Source organism: Sinocyclocheilus grahami, unplaced genomic scaffold, assembly GCF_001515645.1.
Source record: "Sinocyclocheilus grahami isolate Dianchi unplaced genomic scaffold, SAMN03320097.WGS_v1.1 scaffold429.1, whole genome shotgun sequence".
NCBI classification, from domain to species: Eukaryota; Metazoa; Chordata; class Actinopteri; order Cypriniformes; family Cyprinidae; genus Sinocyclocheilus; species Sinocyclocheilus grahami.
Window position 1 is genome coordinate 807,745 of NW_015505608.1, and position 21,044 is coordinate 828,788.

Below are 21,044 nucleotides of genomic sequence, written 5' to 3' on the forward strand. Positions count from 1 at the left end.
GATATCGTTGACTTGATTGCAAAGATATTATTTAAACTGAACTGAGCTGGATGTTGACATCACTGAATTCAATGATGAACTGTCTTTAACTGAAAAATGAGTGTTTACTATTGTCATTTTGCATTATTGACACTATTTTCCTAATTAATGCTGTTCAGTTGCTTTGTCACAATCTGTATTGTTAAAAGCGCTATATAAATAAAGGTGACTTGACTTGACAACAGTTTATAGCATGTTCAAATATGTAATGTAAATGTTCAAATAAAGCTTTGAAAAAGTTCAATAAAAAGGTAAACCTCACATTTCAGCCTCTGAATAAAGAAAAGATACAAGTAAAAATGATAATTGATTGATAAATGATATGTATGTTATCTGCTCCATAAATAATACTAGATAACTTATCTGAATTGTTTAAATGTGTAGAATCCACATAAGCTTGCTTTTCATCAACCAGTCAAAATTTACAGTAGGGCATGCAAATTCGGTCCGTTTTTGGCCAGACAGAAACTGCACACAGACTGAATGTAAATATAACAGTGTGTTCACACCAAATGTGAATTTAATTATTCGCGTGAGTAGATTACATACATAAGTCAATAGGCTTGTTTGAGATGCGCCTCGCCTCGCCTGAATTGTAGGCGAGAGTAGGCAGCTGCAGTGAGGGGAGGAGTGAAATAAGCGCAGTCAAGACGGACAATTCTGACCTCTGGGAAGTGGAACAGATACCAACGAGATCAAAGACAGATATTGCGTTATTCTCACTCATGTGCTGTGTTGCTAATAAACATGATATGATTCCAGTTCTGTTGTTTTTATATGAAAATAAATATGATGAACAAGACACTCAAAGTGCTTGCTATTTAATTCCATACGAAAGGCGTATTTATCATCCATTTTTACTTTAATACAAACATGTATTTTAGATTTTTATAGAATATGACAACAATCACACAAAGATCGCACTCTCATGGTGTTTGGGAATATTCATGCATAATTTAAATACATAATCACATGAAATCAGATATAAAAAAAAAAACATTTAAGACAAGAATGCAGCATCACGGTTGTCTGAACCAATGAGCATTAAGCTGTGTCGTCAGTCAGTCGTTTCCCATCATGCTTTTGGTCAGCGCAGTCGGTGGAGAGCAACTGCGCTCGATTGCACAATCCGACACAGCCGCCTCGCGTCGCAAGAGTTTTTTGGCACAGGTCAGCATGACATCAGAGCAAGTCAGACGTAACTCCGACACTTTTCTAACCAGCATGCATCTCGCGGTGATCACTGGTGATCGGTTCTGTGCAGATATTGCTCATCTCAAACAAGCCTAATGCAAAGAGCGAATAGAGGCGAATTCATGCCAGGCGACGCAAAATGCATGACGCGTTTCCCGCGAACGAGAGATATTTGCCTCAATCGCGTTTTTCGCGCAAGTTCAAAAATTTCAACTTGAGCGGAAAATTCGCCTGACGCGAGTGACACGAAAAACATCCCACGAGTAATCTAGAGCGAGTGACGTGATGCGCATATTTGCTTCGCATCTGGTGTGAACACACCATAAATCTCTGTTAATCCACTCTCTGACACTAGGTGACGCTTATGAAAAAGCTTAATTAGAGTGATTTCCTGTAACCTCCATGGACAAAGTAGTATTGCGATTAAGAACACTTCTTTTAGGTATTACAGAGCGAAGATGAAAAAAATGCCATCGAATCCTTTTTGAAGACAGTCAGAACCTTCAGAGGTACAATCATATAATTAATTCATTCATATATTCATTTGTATAATTCCCTTAGTACTCTTTTAAAACCTCCCAGCTTTTCAGCCCTCTTTTCACTCAATACGAAACTACTCTGCATGCTGTGTGCGCACGTGAGACTGTTACTTAAAACTGTGCTTTATGCTGGACAGTATTTATTTATCGCGAGTTGCTCAAATCGCGGTAATCTAATACGATTTTAATGATAATTAAAACATGAAACGGTAAAAACTAACTGTGGGGAATTTTATCATGTTTATCGTCAAACCGTTAATCGTTACATCCCTAGAGTAGACACGCCCCTTACTGCTGATTGGCTACAAGTTTGTTTTGGTACTCGGCCTGACTCAGTTTTCTAAAGCGTTTTTGAAAAAATACATACCCCACCTTTAATCTCTGCTTGTTATCTGAACATCATTTTTTAGATCAAATTTTCTTTTTCTTTTTTGACATTAGATAATAGTGATCTGTGAATTTTATGTTATATTAAATGTATCTATAATTATTATTTATAAATAATTTAGTTAGATGTGCATTTCTAACATCTACTGTATCAATCTATAACATTATTCTTCATAACCTATATAGGCCAATTGATTTGAATCATTTAATTTGAATCCATAATATTTTATAATTCATACTCTAAATGGGACACTGTTATTTGATTTTGTCTGTCGGTTTTGTCTGTTATTGAACTAAAACATGCACATAAAATATTTGATTTACTATTTTACATTAATGACACTTTAAAAAAAAAATTATTCTTTGGGAGTCTTTTTGACCCATGCAGGTAGGGAACCATCTTACCCCAGTAATGCAGCAAGATACCGCTCTTTCACATTTTCTGTTTTGTGCAAGACATTTGTGCAAATGTTTTCATTTATTTTCTCTAATAATATATTGAATGATATCCTGTAAATGCATCTTCCACCATCTCACCTTATATATGAGTTAAAAATATTGGTTAAATCTGTTTGCATTTCATTGTCAGTTGCCTTGTAATGTAATGTAAAGATAAAAATATTAAAGGGGTCATATGATGCTTTTTTAAAAATCATTATTTTGTGTATTTGGTGTAACATAATATGTTGACATGCGTTAATGTTCAAAAAACACATTATTTTTCAAATACTGTACATTATTGTAGGTCCTCTATGCCCCGCCTCTCTCAAACGCTTTGTTTTCTACAAAGTCCCTCCTTCCGACAAGCGCAGTCTGCTCTGATTGGCCAACTGACCCAGTGCATTGTGATTGGCCGAACACAGCAAGCATTCGTCGGAAATGTAACGCCCCTTACCATAATCGCGAGCTTCATCTTTCAAAATAAATGTAAAGACAGAACCAGAAAGGGAAACATCACAGAATGCATTGCTGTTCTGTTGTAAGTAATCTTAAAGATTCCTAAATGCATCTACTTCTGGAAGGCCAAATAAAGTGCTTTTGCTTTCGCCTAGAAACACACAACGTCTCCCTGACATGGCTGCTTCAACACTAACTGCGGTTACTGAAACCACGCCTTCTTTCTTTGCATGCACATTTGGGCGGCATTATGCTAATATTTCCACATAGTGAGGTAGATATGTGGGGGCGTGTTAGAAGGAGCTGTTTTAGGGGGGCGTGGCAGAGTCTTAACTTTGATAAAGAATATCAAAGTTAACAGCAGGGCATGCAAATTCGGTCCGTTTTTGGCCAGACAGAAACTGCACACAGACTGAATGTAAATATAACAGTGTGTTCACACCAAATGTGAATTTAATTATTCGCGTGAGTAGATTACATACATAAGTCAATAGGCTTGTTTGAGATGCGCCTCGCCTCGCCTGAATTGTAGGCGAGAGTAGGCAGCTGCAGTGAGGGGAGGAGTGAAATAAGCGCAGTCAAGACGGACAATTCTGACCTCTGGGAAGTGGAACAGATACCAACGAGATCAAAGACAGATATTGCGTTATTCTCACTCATGTGCTGTGTTGCTAATAAACATGATATGATTCCAGTTCTGTTGTTTTTATATGAAAATAAATATGATGAACAAGACACTCAAAGTGCTTGCTATTTAATTCCATAGGAAAGGCGTATTTATCATCCATTTTTACTTGAATACAAACATGTATTTTAGATTTTTATAGAATATGACAACAATCACACAGAGATCGCACTCTCATGGTGTTTGGGAATATTCATGCATAATTTAAATACATAATCACATGAAATCAGATATTAAAAAAAAAACATTTAAGACAAGAATGCAGCATCACGGTTGTCTGAACCAATGAGCATTAAGCTGTGTCGTCAGTCAGTCGTTTCCCATCATGCTTTTGGTCAGCGCAGTCGGTGGAGAGCAACTGCGCTCGATTGCACAATCCGACACAGCCGCCTCGCGTCGCAAGAGTTTTTTGGCACAGGTCAGCATGACATCAGAGCAAGTCAGACGTAACTCCGACACTTTTCTAACCAGCATGCATCTCGCGGTGATCACTGGTGATCGGTTCTGTGCAGATATTGCTCATCTCAAACAAGCCTAATGCAAAGAGCGAATAGAGGCGAATTCATGCCAGGCGACGCAAAATGCATGACGCGTTTCCCGCGATTTTTTTCTGGTTATGCTAATATTTCCACATAGTGAGGTAGATATGTGGGGGCGTGTTAGAAGGAGCTGTTTTAGGGGGGCGTGGCAGAGTCTTAACTTTGATAAAGAATATCTCTTTGGTTTTGAGACTTTAGTCTTTGCAACTTCAGGGATCTTATCTATGCACAATCAGCTTGTAACACTCCAAAGAGAAAGGAAAACTTGAAATCGCATCATATGACCCCTTTAAAACAGTTAATGTATTTGCTAGATGGCCCAACCAACACAGCAGCCTCTGGTCCACATATAGCAGTAGTGGGATCCAGCGTGACCTTCAGCTGTTCCTCTGTCTCTCGTCCTCAAAGTCAATACAGCTGGTATTTCAGTGGCTTAAATGTGAAAAATGGTTCAGTGTATGTGATTGCACCTCTCTCAAAAACCGATAGGGGAGAGTACACCTGCATGGCCTTCAATAATATTACAGGCAGAAGCAGCAGTGCCTCGGTGACATTAGCTGTATATGGTAGTCATTTAATTCAGTATTTTTGCTTAACTGAAACCAGCAAATGCATTTGTTCTAAAGTGCGAAAATGTTTAACATCCTGGTTTTTAAAATCTAAAATGGTTGTGAATGTGATTCATGATTTTTTTTGTATGAAATTTAGTTCCTGTCAGCAACGGTGAATAGGAAGAATCAGCAACCAATCTTCAATCAGCCATTCACACTAACCTGCACTGCCAGTGGAGATGTTCAACACATTCAGTGGATGAAGAATGGCACAAACCTATACGGCGACAATAGGATCAATTTCACCCATAACCACTCAGTTTTGAACTTCAACCCACTCACTCTAACCAATAATGGGTTGTATCAATGTCTAGCTAGTACTGCTATCAACAACATTAACTGTAATTGGTAAGCTATAATACCTTACAGTGATGTCTTTTCATGTTCTTTGAAGATCAAATTGTCTTTTTCATATACATATTGAAAGGAATCATTTGAAAAAGTTATATACATTTTGCTTAAGTAATAAGGAAATTCTCTCTCTACAAATGTGGCAAATTATCCAGGGCATCTGTTTGAAAGATTGGTTCAAAGAACCGACTATTAAGTCATATATTTGAAAACTCCTAAAACCCTGGTGGCGCTGCAAAAAAGAACCGTCTCAAGAGAGACATTAGGTCTGTTGCATTTTTTTTTTTGGTCACCCAAGAGAACAATTCAGTAGAGACTACATAGTATTTTATGGCTTCACAGTCCGTACAGTCGGCAAAATAATAATCATTCAGTGTTTCCCCTAGGTTTGCGGCTTTTGGTTTTTGGATTTTTAAAAATAAAAAATGGTCTAATTATAATTATACTAAGCATGTCTAATTAATTAAAATCACGAAATGTAAACAATTTAACAAAAAATACATGTTTAGGGCACTATGAAATGTTTTATTTTTTCCAACCTTATGTTTTATTGTTACCAAATTCTGTATTTTAGCATGTCTTGGATAGTTTTACTCAAATGAAACGGTCAAATTCTCATGAAGTGACTCTCAGTTCTGGATATGTTGTTCATGTATTTATGTCCTCATGTAGTGAGAGGGCAGATGTTAATATCACAGCAAGCGTCACACGCACTTAAGTACGCTCACAAGGTGAGTGACTACTAGTCTAATATTCTGTACACTCCATAGAGGCCATTGTGACAGTGGACATCACCCCCGATCATCCTATTCCTCTAGCTTCCCAAAGCCTGGAGCTCACCTGTAATGTGAAGGGAGCCTACAACAGACTCCACTGGCTTCGAAACAACATTTTCACATTACATTTTCAGCAGATAACACCACTGTGACCTTCAAAGCCTTGCAGTCTGCTGATGACGGGAGATACCAGTGCGTCGCTTCGAACGCAGTGAGACAGCATGTCAGTCAACCATACGATCTTGCGGTCATCTGGGAGTAATATAAAACATCTGTAAATTACTTTGATATAAATCTGACTTCAAAAGACTTATTTTGCATGAACTAAAGCTCTGTGTGTTTATTGGGCAGTTGGACCACAGAGTGTGCAGATCATTGTACGCCCTGGGATTCCCCCCATCCTGACATGTCTGGCAGTGTCTCAGCCACCAGCTGTGTATCACTGGATCCTCGAAAACAACACAGTAGTGGGAAATGAATCTTCCATAGTACTTCCCATAAACTCTGTCTTGGGCAGCAATTAAACCTGTGTGGCCAAAAACCCATTGACCAATGTGACAGTCTACACCAGCCAAGTCGTCAATTGTGAGCATTAGCCCAAATTCACACACAGCAGTTAACATGTAAAATAAAAGTTAACTGTCAGAAAATGCATTTTCATGCCGCGTTTTTTGAAGTAACCTAATAACAGATCATCATTTCCTCTGTCTTTTCTCCAGAACCTGACGCTGCTGTCAGTGTCCAGGCAAGTGTGATGTTGATGGCTCTGCTCGTTTTGCTGATCCCTGTACTGGATGAATGGCTCTAATACTGATATTGCTGTGAACATGCCATCTGTCTTTGAGGCCTGAATGAGGCTTGTAGGTACATTTATCACTTAAAAGCAGCAAGAAAAAATCGCACTGGCAAGATCATTCAGCCCAGATTAGTGGAACTGCTTCTTAATTTGAAAACATATTAAAAACATCATGTGTAAGGCAGGTATGAGCATTTATTAAACCGAACACTCTTTTGGCAAGTACAAAGTAAAAAAAAGAAAAAAAAAAAGGATTACATTTTAATTAATCATACTGCATTATTTGCCTATATATTTATCTTCTAAAAGCTATATCATATATATGTATATTCATACATTTATTACCATCATTAATTGGACGGTAATTTAAGACATGAATGCTGTACTGTAATTAAATCTGCTGAAATTAATAAATTCTGGATTATTTTCTTACTTGTAGCTCTGGTTTTAAATCTCTATCTGGAAAACCTAATATACAGAAAATCCAGGCAAATTTTATCTGAATGACCAATTATCCAAATGACCTTTCTGTTTGCTTCCCAAATGTGTCTTATATTTCACAATAGTACAATCTTTTCTTATAGAAATATTATATGCCTTCTGTGTGCTTATTTCCAAATTATAAATGCATTTTACAGTTATTTAAAAGATCAAAACATGTGAAATGTTATACACTTTATTTATAGACCAAATAAAAGTAAACCATTCAAATTAATTTCTCTCTTTATCAACATGCTTTATTTTTAAATGCACTTGCATGTCTTTTTCCAGTACGTGCTTTTTTTTTCTTTTTTTTTTACAATTGTAAAACCTGAATGTAGAACATTGCCTAGAATAAATGTTATTGAATATAAGAGATACAAAAATAGTTCAGTATACACTACTTAAGATATGGTGTGATAAGTACATGTTTAAAATGATGGGGGTGTATAGTTGGTGAGTATAGTGACTGTGGGTTAAATTGGCATACTGATGCCTTTTTTCGCCTTCCTGTTTCCTCCAATCAACTGTTGGCACTTTTTAAGTGTCGAAATCCCCTTCTTTAGGCACAAAGCTTTCTGCTCTTTACTGAGGATTCCTGAAAATAAAACAATAGAGATGTATATATGTATTATAACTTCCAAAAAAATAGTAACTTTTGTACAATTATTTTAAAAGCTTTCTTTTGACTCAGTGTTTCATGGCCTGCTAGGTTTAACATAACAAACAAAATGGTCTGGGTAAATACAGGTTGCATGACTCACTATATTGACGTGGCAGCTCACAGGGACAGTAGTTCTGCTCCAGTGCATTTCTTCTCCCTATGGAAAACAACACATCAATCAAAATGACTAGGACTCATTTCAATACAATAAATCATTTTATACAATAAATACTTTTAAAAACACTACAAAGCACTACATTTGGGCAGCACATACTGTTAGAGAATTTCTGAACCAAAATCTACATCACCGCACATCAGAAGAACAACTAGAGACATTTAGCAACACATAAAATAAAGTGTTTTCTACAGAATTGCAAGGATCATCAGTAAATGTTTATTAAGGTATAAGAAAATATAAGTGATTTTGGGCTCCTAGTATGTTGTGATTCATCGAAATGTTATTTTTAAATCATTTGTTGCCATGGTGACCTCTCTTATGTAGGTTTCAAAAAATGCAACTTTCTGTAACCGTTTGCATAGTGAAAGAGTACTATCATCACTTACCAACGCAGCTACATGTCTTGCCCTGTTGCCTGGATATGACGGGACCTTTGACCACTGGAGATTTATTTGAATCTCCCGGCTGAGGTTGTGCTGCAATAAAGGAGATATTTAGAAACATCAAAATGTCATATAAATTATACATAGAATTTTACTTCTTTAAAACAAAATTTAATCAAATGTATTATATTACAGGATTTAACAGTAATATAACAGGTAAAATGTTGTTTTGTAACATGACAGCAAACTAACGCAATATAAAAATAACACAAAATAATATTACTACAGAAAATGACATATAGCATGGCGTAAATGTATTCATAATTATTATTATTTTTTTACCTTGACAGTTGATGTTAGTGGCAGTCACCACAGCAAAGACCAGCAGAAGCACCTGGAAGTTCATTATCACCAGCGCTTAGTCAGAAAATGAGAAAAGTTGTCTAAAAGAATGTTTTAAGTCTTCAAGACTCCTGCTTTTCAAGAGAACTCCGTGTTCAAATTTAGGGTTACACAGTATTTATACGACAAAGCTCTGAATTCTGGGGCTCAAAAGCCACATCTGATTATGCCCAAACTTGTTGGATAGAATTTTAGAAATGAAGTGTAAATGAAAAGTTGACAGCATATCTCGTTTACTGGGAACTGCCAAGATTTGTGATGAGGGCAGCATGCAATTTTGGAAAAGAAATCCATTATTTTGCCTCCTTTGTAATTCAAACTTTGATATGACCCCTCACAGATGTTTTTTTTTATTCTTACCATATCACATTTATAATTGAGTTCAGTTCAAAGGAGACCTATTTGGTCCAGTGCCAAATGTTCTGCATTTGAGTGTTTTATGGGAATCCGTAGTTCAGGTTTCACTAAACCTTAGAAGAAATAAATTGTCCTTTCTCTAGTATAATAACATACTATGCGGTTACTGATGAGGCAACAATATGTCATGTTAAAAACATGATGGATGTTTTTGGGAACAAGAAGACCCTGGGTCAAACTTGATGCACAACTCCGGACCAAAAAAAATCCTTAACAGCTAAATGAATCAAGCATGCACACCATAATCAATCTTGTATTCACTCAGATTCATTAAACTGAAAAGACATGTTGGTCTCACTAAAAGTATTGTATCACTGATGAACGAAAATGGAAAAACATCTTTTCTTGGTCAAGAGTTCTAACCTCAACCCAACTGAGATGCATTGGCATTACTAAGAATATGGCTGAAATAAAACCGTTTCATTAAGAAGAATGGTACAAAATTCTCCAGAATTGCTGTGCAGGTGTGATTCACATTTGTAGAAAAACGTGGCAGTTTTGATATGAAACCGTATTGTGTTAAGCAGACTGCGAATATCAGTTCAAAGTGATGCAGAAATATAAGTGCCTTAAAGTGGGCTTTCAGATAAGATGGAATAAAGAGAAATCAGATTCTACCTGTAAATCTACCTGTCACATGCTGACATATAAGACATGTTGTGCTCGACATTTGGGTTATTAAAACTTCTAAAAAGAACTAAAGTACAGATGGGTTGTCTTGACACTCACTGATTTACAGAGATCCTGGAACTGTAATTCCATCTTCAACAGGCTGAATCACTCAGCATGATCTCAAGTGTCACCTAACACTTTTTTGTGTACACCATAACATGTCCCAGCCGAGTTTGCAAGGCTTATCAGATTGTAGGTGCCAAGAAGTATTTAACAGTACTTGTGCAGTGACACAGTATCAACTGACTTCAGTTCATACAGCTCAAGGAGACCTGTCGGTTTCAGACTGACAGCCACTGAAGAATGTTTTCTGAAAGCAACTGTTGTTACTTTAATCACATAGATACACACATGATTAAAGTAATTTATAAGCACGTTTAATATCTAAATTTAATTCATCTTGATATTTTTTATGGCTAGTTCAGGCTGTAAAATGTCATGCCCCCAAAAAATTATATATGAATTGTTTTTTTAAAGGGGTCATATGATGCCATTTTTCCTTTCTCTTTGGAGTGTTACAAGCTGTTCGTGAATAGATGAGATCCCTAAAGTTGCAAAGACTAAAGTCTCAAATCCAAAGAGATATTCTTTATAAAAGTTAAGACTCGTCCACGCCCTCTTTGGCTAGTTCAGGCTGTAAAATGTCATGCCCCCAAAAAATGATATATGAATTGTTTTTTTAAAGGGGTCATATGATGCCATTTCAATTTTTCCTTTCTCTTTGGAGTGTTACAAGCTGTTCGTGAATAGATGAGATCCCTAAAGTTGCAAAGACTAAAGTCTCAAATCCAAAGAGATATTCTTTATAAAAGTTAAGACTCGTCCACGCCCTCTTAAAACACCTTGTTTAAACACACACCCACATGTCTACGTCACTGTGTGGGAAGATTTGCATAACGCCGCCCAAATGTTCACGCAAAGAAAAAAGGCGTAACTTTTATTCTCGCTGTAGTATTGTTGCTGCCGCAGCCTTGTCGTGGAGACGCTGTGTGTTTCGTTGTGAAAGCAAAACTACTTTCTTTGGCCTTCCAAAAGAGGACACAACTACAAATCAGTGGTTAAGTTGTATTTACAACACTGTTCCAGAACAGTTTAACCCAAATATTCAGATGTGTCCAGCGCATTTTATGGAGGGCTGTTTCCTGATCCTGAGTAGCCTACAATGCCGTCTGTGCTCAAAGGCTGTTTCTATAAAGTGGGGCAATTCCAACTTTGTAAAGACAGTCTGGTGCTTCTGACTCGCAGCCTGTAAGTACGCTTCAAACGCGAGTTTTGAGCAATGTAGAGTAGCTCTTGTTGTTTGTAATTTCTCCAATCACAAATGCAGACATGGTTTTATGTCTACGCAGCGCGATGCAATGCAACGCGTAAAAATACAGTATAAGTTATTATAATCAGTAATTATGTCCCCACTGGATGCAACAAATGCCTCTTTTGTAATGGGTTTTATTGGTTTTGTCTCATCAAGCCGGGACACGTACATCACAGTATGGTAAGGGGCGTAACATTTCCGTCACACGCTTGAGGTATTCGGCCAATCACAATGCACTTGATAGCTGGCCAATCAGAGCACACCTCGCTTTTCAGAACTATGAGCTTTGTAAAAATCTACGCGTTTCAGAAAGGCGGGGCATAGAGGAGAAACAATAATGTACAGTATGTGGAAAATAATGTGCTTTTTGAACCTTAAACCGCATAAACACATTTCATTACACCAAATGCACAAAATAATGTTCTTTTTAGCAATATCATATGACCCCTTTAAACATTCAATTGATCAAAGTCACAGTAAAGACATCATGCTACAATTTCTATTTCAAATATTCTTTAAAAACTTTTCAACAAAGAATCCTGAAATGTAAAACAATGCATAATAGCAGCACAACTGTTTAACATTGATAGAAATGTTTCTTGAGCAACATCAGAATGATTTCTGAAGAATCATGTGACACTGAAGACTAAGGTAACAGCTGCTGAAAATGCAGCCTTTACATTACTACAGTAAATTACATTTTAAATATTAAAGTCATTTTAAACTGTAATATTTTACAATATTGCTATTTTATTGTATTTTTTATCAAATAAATGCAGCCTTGGTGACCTTAAGGTGTGTCTTTTTAAAATATTTTTTAAATACCAAAAAGAGCTTTCTTGGCAAATGCTGTAAAGTGAAATTTTCCTTATATTATGGACACTTATATCCTGTCATGATTCATACTAACCACAAATTGTTGGTTAATATTTAAAATATTTTTTGAATACCAAAAAGAGCTTTCTTGGCAAATGCTGTAAAGTGAAATTTTCCTTATATTATGGACACTTACAGTGGGTACGGAAAGTATTCAGACCCCCTTAAATTTTTCACTCTTTGTTATATTGCAGCCATTTGCTAAAATCATTTAAGTTAATTTTTTTTCCTCATTAATGTACACACAGCACCCCATATTGACAGAAAAACACAGAATTGTTGACATTTTTGCAGATTTATTAAAAAAGAAAAACTGAAATAACACATGGTCCTAAGTATTCAGACCCTTTGCTCAGTATTTAGTAGAAGCACCCTTTTGATCGAATACAGCCATGAGTCTTTTTATGAGCCACCAATCCAACAAAAGTTGTCTACATAAACATAACTTGCCGAAGACATCCAGTGACCGCCACAGTAGCACAGCCAAGTCTTCATGTCATACAGCCAATGCTGCCCACACCAGCAAACCAGTGTGCTCTAGCAGTATAAGAACAGATGTGCATTGCAACTCGTCACATAAAGTGAGGCATCTTAAAACCAGGACGGAGAGGAATCAGATTCGAGGTCTGGAGAGAAACAGGTATCACCCAGGTTCTCAGCACAGCAGAAGAGAAGGTGGTGAGAAAGCACATCATCCACGGGCTTGCTCTAGAAAAGAGAGGGCATTCGCTAAGCCATTCATACCCCAGAAGCCAAGCATCATAACTAAAGGACGCCTTACTTCCAACCGAGGACTTTTCAGTCATGAGATTAGGTCCATAGATATTGAGAGGCTGGTGAGCGAGCAGATAAAGAGAGACGAGCAGAGAAAAGAGCAAAGAAATCAGTCTATGACGCACATTACATCACCGCTGCCTCCCTCTGTACCTGATTCTGTCCAGGACTGCACTCTGGATGAAGTACAGGAACCAGAAAATAATATGCCACCACAAGTGAAGAGGAAGAAAAGTTCAAGAAAAGAGCCTAGTGAAATAAACACAAGCGGTTTTCAGACTAATAGAGGGGTTGATGTATCTATGGGACCATCTAGAGAAGATGGGAAGCATGACAGAAATGCCAACAGCAGAAAGGAAGATACGAATAGCAAAACAAGACAAGATAGTCCGAGTAGCTCCCCAAGAGAAACTGAACATGTGGTTTTGTCATCCTCAGAAAATGAACCGGTTTATCAGTTATGTTCTACTCCAGTTGAAACTAATATGAATTACTCTGATGTTTCACAAACAGGCAATCTCAAATGCCCTGATGAAGAAAACCAAGAAAATGGTTTTATGAATATTCAGAGATTTGAGAAAAACTCTACAACGGTGGGATTCCCAAACATGGAAGTTACGCAAATGTTCGAAAACCCGCAGACATTAACCTCTCTATCTGACCTGGACTCTGGGGCTGGTCAAGTAGGAGACAATGTTGAGCAAGGAGAGCAAATGTCACTGTCTTGTAGGAAAGAAGTGAAAAGGCTCCTGACACGTTTGTGCCAGAGTTCAGAGCTCCATGTGCCAAGCCTTCGGCATCCCCTGCTGGCCGAGTGTAGAGAGGTGCTACTACAGGATTTACAAAAAAGACAGAGTTTCCAGTTAGAGCACAACCTCCACAGGCTACATTCGTTCTTGAATAGGAATCAAATGGCTTCTCAGCTCAGCTCAGGACAGAGAGATGAAAATTGTTCACCTTCTAGCCATACAGTGGAGAATGAGGATAGGTGCTTCAACAGGAACATAGAGATATGGACAGGTGTGTCAAATTTTTACATTTGTTTAAAAAAAAAAAACCCAGACAAATAGAAGAAAATTCTTTTAGAAATCAGTTGAGCATGAAAACATTGGCAAGGTCATTGGCTCAATTCCCATTGAATGCAAGAAATGTACACTTTAAATACAGTGTAAGTCACTCTGGATAAAAAAGCTTTTGCCAAATTCATAAATGAAAATTAATAAATGGTAGTTAAATGTCTTTAAATAAGTCATGTTGTAGCCATCAAGTAAAGAGTAGTAACATACATTGTTCTCACACTTTGAATTATAATTTTTTAAATAATAACAGATTATGCCAAACTTCTCTGTAGGGTTTTAGGAGATATGGACAGGTGTGTCAAATTTTTACATTTGTTTAAAAAAAAAAACCCAGACAAATAGAAGAAAATTCTTTTAGAAATCAGTTGAGCATGAAAACATTGGCAAGGTCATTGGCTCAATTCCCATTGAATGCAAGAAATGTACACTTTAAATACAGTGTAAGTCACTCTGGATAAAAAAGCTTTTGCCAAATTCATAAATGAAAATTAATAAATGGTAGTTAAATGTCTTTAAATAAGTCATGTTGTAGCCATCAAGTAAAGAGTAGTAACATACATTGTTCTCACACTTTGAATTATTATTTTTTAAATAATAACAGATTATGCCAAACTTCTCTGTAGGGTTTTATTATTATTATTATATCAGGACAATTGTATCACCTATTTTTGACGTAATACACTCCAAAAATATGAATTTTAATTTAGAAAATATGCTTATCATTTACATGATGGATATAATTTACGATGGATATTTTAAATTACCTTTCTGCATCCTAGACAGTGCCATGCAACAAGATTACTTAACACAGGACGTTAAGCAGGACTTGAACAGAGGAGCTTTCACTAAGAAACGTAGGATACAAGAGTGGAAGACCTCGTCCAATCTCTTCTCCCTTGAAGAACCACGACAGTCACACACTGACATGGTGAGTAACGAAGTAAAGAATTAAATCCAAATAATACCAAAATAGTTGTAAACTAGACTGTAACAGAGGTTTAAAAGAATTCACAGCTTGCAGTTGAGGATTGTGTGGCTATTTTGCATGTGAATTTGATTGGTTAATCTTTGCAGTTTGACCAGTGGAGGGCAGCTAGGTTGTCTCAGGATTGCATCAGAGCTCAGCATCATCGCAGCAGACAGCTCTTTAACCAGGAACAGACCTTTACCCAGCATGCCGTCCCTATACTCAAAAGCCCCACCTGGGTTGATCATCCTGTGGACTCCTATTCTCAGCAGCAGTCACTGAGCAGAGGGGAAAGTTTGAAAAATATAAATTTAGGTCTCTCAAGAATCTCTCAACAGTGGAGGGAAGACAAAGATCTTGATTTGAATTTGTATCACATATGTGAGAGCAGAAAACAAAAACCACAAGCATCTTTTGGAGGATCCAGATTCTGGTCGCATCAGCAGCAAGTTCAGGATGAAAGAGAAAGATGGGCTCCCTTCTCATTCTCAGCATCCTATCTCTCAGAGGGCTTTCAATACAAGCCTTTTTTTCGCTGTCCACATCCATCTAACACCCAGCACAGGTCAGACTGTCTTGGTATGTCTCACTGTCCCAGGACAAACACACCAGATAGGGTATTTTACCCTCCCCGTTACCTTTAGCAAAGCCGTTTGCCACAATTGAGGCTTTTTGCCAAGATTATCTTTGTATGAGTAACACACTTTTTTTTTTTTTTTTGAAAGACCACCACCTTGAGATTTGAATTTGAGGGTTCAGTGTGCTCAAATTATGTACAGTCATGATTTCTCTGGTGTTTTTGTATATACTGGTAACACAGGTATTAAGAGTGAATGCAACTGCTTAAAAACAAATTACTCGTTGTGCTGCAGAAATAATAAAAGCACCACACATTAGTTGTCTTTTATTCTCCTGAATTAATAGGGAAATGTTTGTTCGCAAGGATGCTGGTTGTTTATTTACTTATTTGATTATTATTATTATTCGTTTTTTTATTTAATCAGATTTCTTCTGTATATCTTGTCTGGACTTTTATCATTAAGTTCAGCATTCTCTAAAAAAAAAGAAGATGCAAATGGTTTTGTGATATTCTTTAATAAAGCAGTACAAAATTAACAATTTACATTTTATATTTGGTCAAATATCTTGTAGTAAACTTAAATGTAAGAATTCAACTGTGTAATACTCTTGTGAAGGTAAACCGATCACAGCTATTTTACCTGTTGAATTTATATATATATAAAATTTTTACCATAAACTCCTAATAAAAATACTAAATTGCTTCCGGCGAGTTTGTATCTTTTCCATGATTATTTTTTCCATGTTTGCAAGCCTGCAGAATTTACAGCCCTTTAATTTACATTTATTGAAGTTCATTAAATTTGTTCTTATATTGTACAGATTAAATTATATGCCAGTGTAATCAGGGCATCAGGTAATATACTTCATCATCTATTGGTGTCTGATTCACAAAATATTCTCTTTCCTCCTGGTCCGCACCCTCTTTGTCTTGCCTCCTCTGATCGTTCTGCTCCTCTTGGCTTCCAGTGTTGCTGCTTCTTAGTGCTCTCTTTAATTGATTCCAGAACAGTTCTTTTGCACTGTTTGGATCAGAACAGTTTGGCCCAGGCCACTGCAAATAAGTCTTTTTGAGCATGACCTTCCTCATACGGTGGTAAGTGGACAGTTGCCGCTCAGGGATAGGCTCCAGAAAGACCAGCAAAAGTACATCCTGCATTTCTTGAAAGAGGCGATAGCTGGCCAGCTGGATCTCCAGTGAGCACCATTCGCTGCGAAGGAAGCTCTGACTGACCACACAGATCGTTTTGCGACTGCCATATACGGCAGCCACAATGTTGTCAACAATATCACGGCCCAGCTCGAAATCTCTGTGGTGCAGGCAGAGCCGAAATGAAGAACCCTCGAGGTTCGGCAACAGCTGTTCCATTACCCAGTCTTCATCTGCTGAGTTGTAGGAAACAAAGGCATCGTAATTGTATTTCTCCTCCTGGTCCCTTAAGCGACGCCACTGTTCTCCAAACCATGATCGAAACACATAGTAGCCGTACTTAAATTTCCAGTAAAGTCTGACATAAAGAAGTGGTATCAAGCTCAGTAAGATTGTGAATGTAAACGTTGAGGAAAACAGGTAGAGTGCTATGTCTAAATAACACACATTAGTGTCAAAGTTGTGAAAAAAGGAGCCTGGATGGTCTTGGCATGTAATATTGAAAAGATAAGGAAACTGGAGTCTCTTACTGCTTATGGTCCAGTTCTGCAGTTCAGTATTTCGGCAGCCACAACTGAGAGGACAGCTGCGCATGTCAATGTATGTTAGATTGGTCAGATTGTCCAGTAGACTGATGTCCAAAGACATCATGGCATTGCGATTGAGATGTAGTTGCTTCAGTCCTGTGAGATTTCCAAAGACCTCTTTAGAAAATGATTTAATGCCCATGTTCTCAACGGATAATGTCTTTAATTTTCTAAGGTTTTTGAAAATACCAGGTTTGAGCTGGGCGATCCCAACACATGAGTTGTCCAGAGTTAAGAACTCCAAGCTTTTCAGGTCATCAAATGTTTCAGCACCAAATCCAATGATATGGTTGTTAGTGAGGTAAAGACTTTTGAGAGAAGTTAAACCACGGAAAAATGCGCGTGGCAACAAGTTTATGCCATTTGGTTCCTGTGCATTAAGTTTCAGATCAAGAAGCCTCGACATATTAATAAATGGCGAGTATGTATGTTCTGTAAAATACAGGATGTGGTTAGCCTGTAAATCCAGCACCTGCAGGGTGGCATGAAGTTTCCCAATGAGCGTGCTGTCTATCTCTTTCAGACGATTTCTGTCTAAATACAGATTGGCCAAGCTTTTCAGCCCATCAAATGCATGTGGCCTCATCTGCGTGATCTTGTTCCCTCCTAAATCTAAAATAATTAGATTTGACAGATATTGAAAGGCATAGTTGAAAATCACAGCTATTTGGTTGTTGCGCAGGTTTAGCGTTTTCAGGTTGGTAAGATCTTCAAAGGTGTCATTGTAGATATCGGTCAAAAGATTGTTATCGAGACGAAGTGTGACAAGATCTCTGAGTCCACTTAAGGCTTTATGGTCCAAATAGGCAATTATGTTTATGTTTAGCTCGAGGTTTGTTAAATTTGGTGTGTTACTGAAGGCATAACCACTAACCTGTAGAATACGATTGTAACGATAGCTCAGGCTTTTCAAGCTGTAGAGAATTTTAAATGTGTCGCAGGACATTAGCCTGGTCAGATGGTTATGTTCTATCTTGAGAGTTTTCAGTTGGGTCTGACAGTGCAGAAACTGCAAGCAGCTTGTGGTTTTCATCTCGTTCCGCGAGAGGTCCATTAGATCAGTGATACTGGAGCAATTACAAAATGTGTTTTTGTATAGAACTCTTATGGAATTGCTCTGGAGTACCATTTTAGGTATTTGATGATATCGCAGGTGAAAACACAGCGAAGTCAGAGCATGATGCTTCAGTTTCAAGCCAGAGAAGTCGATGTGCCTTGGTTGAACATTGGTATAATTAAGAAGCTTGCTAGTGGAGACATTGGTAAAGCGCAAGCGCAGGTACTTTATACTCTTCAGATTCAGGCCCTGAAAAGTCTTGGATGACAGTAATTTGTTGTCTGATAGATCTAGCACTTTCACATACTTTAGGAAAGACTTGTCACATCCCAGTTTGTGTAGTTTATTATCACTGAGATAAAGTTTGGCAAGCGAGTTTGGCAGACGGGTGGAGTGATGCAGGGTGGTTAGATTGTTAAAAGAAAGGTCCAGTTGTATCAAGCTGGACAGGTTTGTTATGCACTCAACCAAAGATGAAAAGTTTTTCAGGTGGTTCCTGCGTAGGTCAAGAATCTGCAGGTTTGTCAAATTGGAAAACAGGAACAAATCAATATAAGTGAGATTATTGTTTCCCAGGAGCAGCTCTGTGAGGTTATGTAGGTCACTGAAAACATCACGGTGGAGAGATGATATGTAATTGCAGGACAGATTTAACATCTGAAGATTTTGCAGGTTATTAAAAACATCTTTGTGGATGCTAGCAATATGGTTAGCATCTAGTACCAGAGAAGTCAGTTTGTACAGATGATGAAAGCTTTGGCCTTGAATGTGTGTAAGGTTATTCCGAGAAACTGTGAGGTTTGTTGCAGTGGGAAATACATCACTCACAATTGTAGTTATGTCTGTTTCATGACATTTAATACATCTGAAGGTTTTATGATTAGAATCAGGGATCTCAATGCAACTCCTGAAACTGTAGCTGAAGGCAAGGTTAAGGAGGCAGATGAATATTGCCTTTATGATCAGTTCTCGACACGCAGAATCTGCCATATTTTTCAATTCCACTTTTTAATGTAACTCCCATTGACTGCCTTCATGAAAGTCCAACATTATGAGGTTCTTCACTGAGCAGCAAACACTTAGAGTTTAATACAGCCAGCTGCTAGAAAAAAAGAGGGAAAGGTTATAATCAGTTTGAACTGGAAATAAACTGTTACTATATATTAACTCATACATAATGCTGTTAGTCAAACTTACATATTTTTTTCCTCTTTAAATGTAACAAATGCATCAAGAACATGTTATGGATGTCTTATTTATTTATGATAAAATCACTTTAAAGATGATGTAAGTATCCAATTTATTTGAATACATGCAGTGCAAGATATACAAAAAAATCCTGCAATTACATTACTCCGAAACAAACTTCTGTAATGTACTCTCACATAATCTGTCTCAACTGCCCATTTCCCACTTTTTCAGACCCTTTTCCCCTTTTGTTCTATTTACATCCTTAAAATGTAAAGAAGTATACAATAATGGATTGAAACTATAAAATCATGGTAAATATTTAAAGACCTTTTTAAAGAAGGTTTTCATGGAAATGCATGACAAGCTCTTCTTAACAAGTTTCTCTTTTTTCACATTCCCCGTTGTTCACGATAATGACATTCAAGTACATACAAAGGCAAAAAACTTTTCCCGCTAAACAAAGTAGACAGTGAGCTATACATGTCACATTATTCTCTCTAGTATTAACAGGTTAAATACAGAGGAAAATCTCAGACTCACCAGTGAGCAATCCTATATAGCCTGAATCTCATATCTTTCATTAATTCACATTATTACATTGACTATTTTGCCTTGTTTGCCTTTAGATTGAAACTTAAACTAAATTTAACTTGGTTCAGTAGCTTACCTTCATGAAATCGTCCCTGATAATTCTGCAAGACTATCATAGGTGTTCTCTCTCTTTTAAACAGAACATTCCCTTCACAGGAATAGAAAGAGGAACCAAAAAATGTTCATGCCAGAGCAAATAAGATCAGACAACGGATCGCATAGCCTGATCCAATTGTTTTGATTCATTATTCAGAGAAATCTGGAATATTTTCTTTAAACAAATAAATGTATAATAATAATCATCATCATCACCATCATTATAGCCCTAAGTTGGAGTAAGCAGTTGGAAGATATTTAAGTGTGAAAGGACAAGTCATCAAACTAAAGCAAAAAGTTGATTCATAATGTAAAACCTATTAGCATCATGATTTAATGTAAGGTGTAAAAATTGAACACATGACCAACGTTGTGTCTTTGATTTCATGCAGCATTACATACATATATTTGAAGGATCACAAGAACCATTGATATTTTGGAATATTCTAAAAACAAACAGAAGAAAAAGATAACAATCCCAGTCATCTAAATTAGCCATCTATTTTACTCCTCTTCATTTTCTTTTTAAATTAGCCTCTTGCTTTCTGTTCTCGAGCCATCTGACAGAGTCCCCAGAAAGGACAGCATTCACCCAGTCTTCATAGACAGAGCCCTAAAAAAAACGCAAGCCAATATAAGTCATTATAATCCGTAATTATGTCCCCACTGGATGCAACAAATGCCTCGTTTATAATGGGGTTTAATGTTTTTGTCTCGTCGCTCCAGCCGGGACAAGGCATCACAGCATGGTAGGGGCGTAACATTTGCGTCACAC

At 37.2% G+C, this 21,044-nt stretch overlaps 2 protein-coding genes and 1 long non-coding RNA gene across 3 annotated transcripts; 2 read left to right on the forward strand and 1 right to left on the reverse strand.

Moving 5' to 3' along the window:
- Nucleotides 1-4,742: 4,742 nt before the first annotated feature.
- Nucleotides 4,743-6,129, forward strand: LOC107551702 (uncharacterized). The gene is made up of 3 exons (XR_001604796.1): nt 4,743-4,846; nt 4,989-5,239; nt 6,013-6,129. It is a non-coding gene; the product is annotated as an uncharacterized lncRNA (long non-coding RNA).
- Nucleotides 6,130-12,608: 6,479 nt separating this feature from the next.
- Nucleotides 12,609-15,902, forward strand: prr19 (proline rich 19). Its single transcript, XM_016233419.1, has 3 exons — nt 12,609-13,992; nt 14,831-14,979; nt 15,126-15,902. Exons 1-3 carry the CDS (start codon nt 13,089-13,091, stop codon nt 15,660-15,662), a joined length of 1,590 nt encoding a protein of 529 aa, XP_016088905.1. The 5' UTR covers nt 12,609-13,088; the 3' UTR covers nt 15,663-15,902.
- A 375-nt stretch (nt 15,903-16,277) lies between these two features.
- On the reverse strand, nt 16,278-20,485 carry tlr21 (toll-like receptor 21). The gene is made up of 2 exons (XM_016233420.1): nt 20,250-20,485; nt 16,278-19,490 (listed from the first exon to the last, which is right to left on the reverse strand). Exon 2 carries the CDS (start codon nt 19,379-19,381, stop codon nt 16,442-16,444), a length of 2,940 nt encoding a protein of 979 aa, XP_016088906.1. The 5' UTR covers nt 19,382-19,490; nt 20,250-20,485; the 3' UTR covers nt 16,278-16,441.
- Nucleotides 20,486-21,044: the final 559 nt, after the last annotated feature.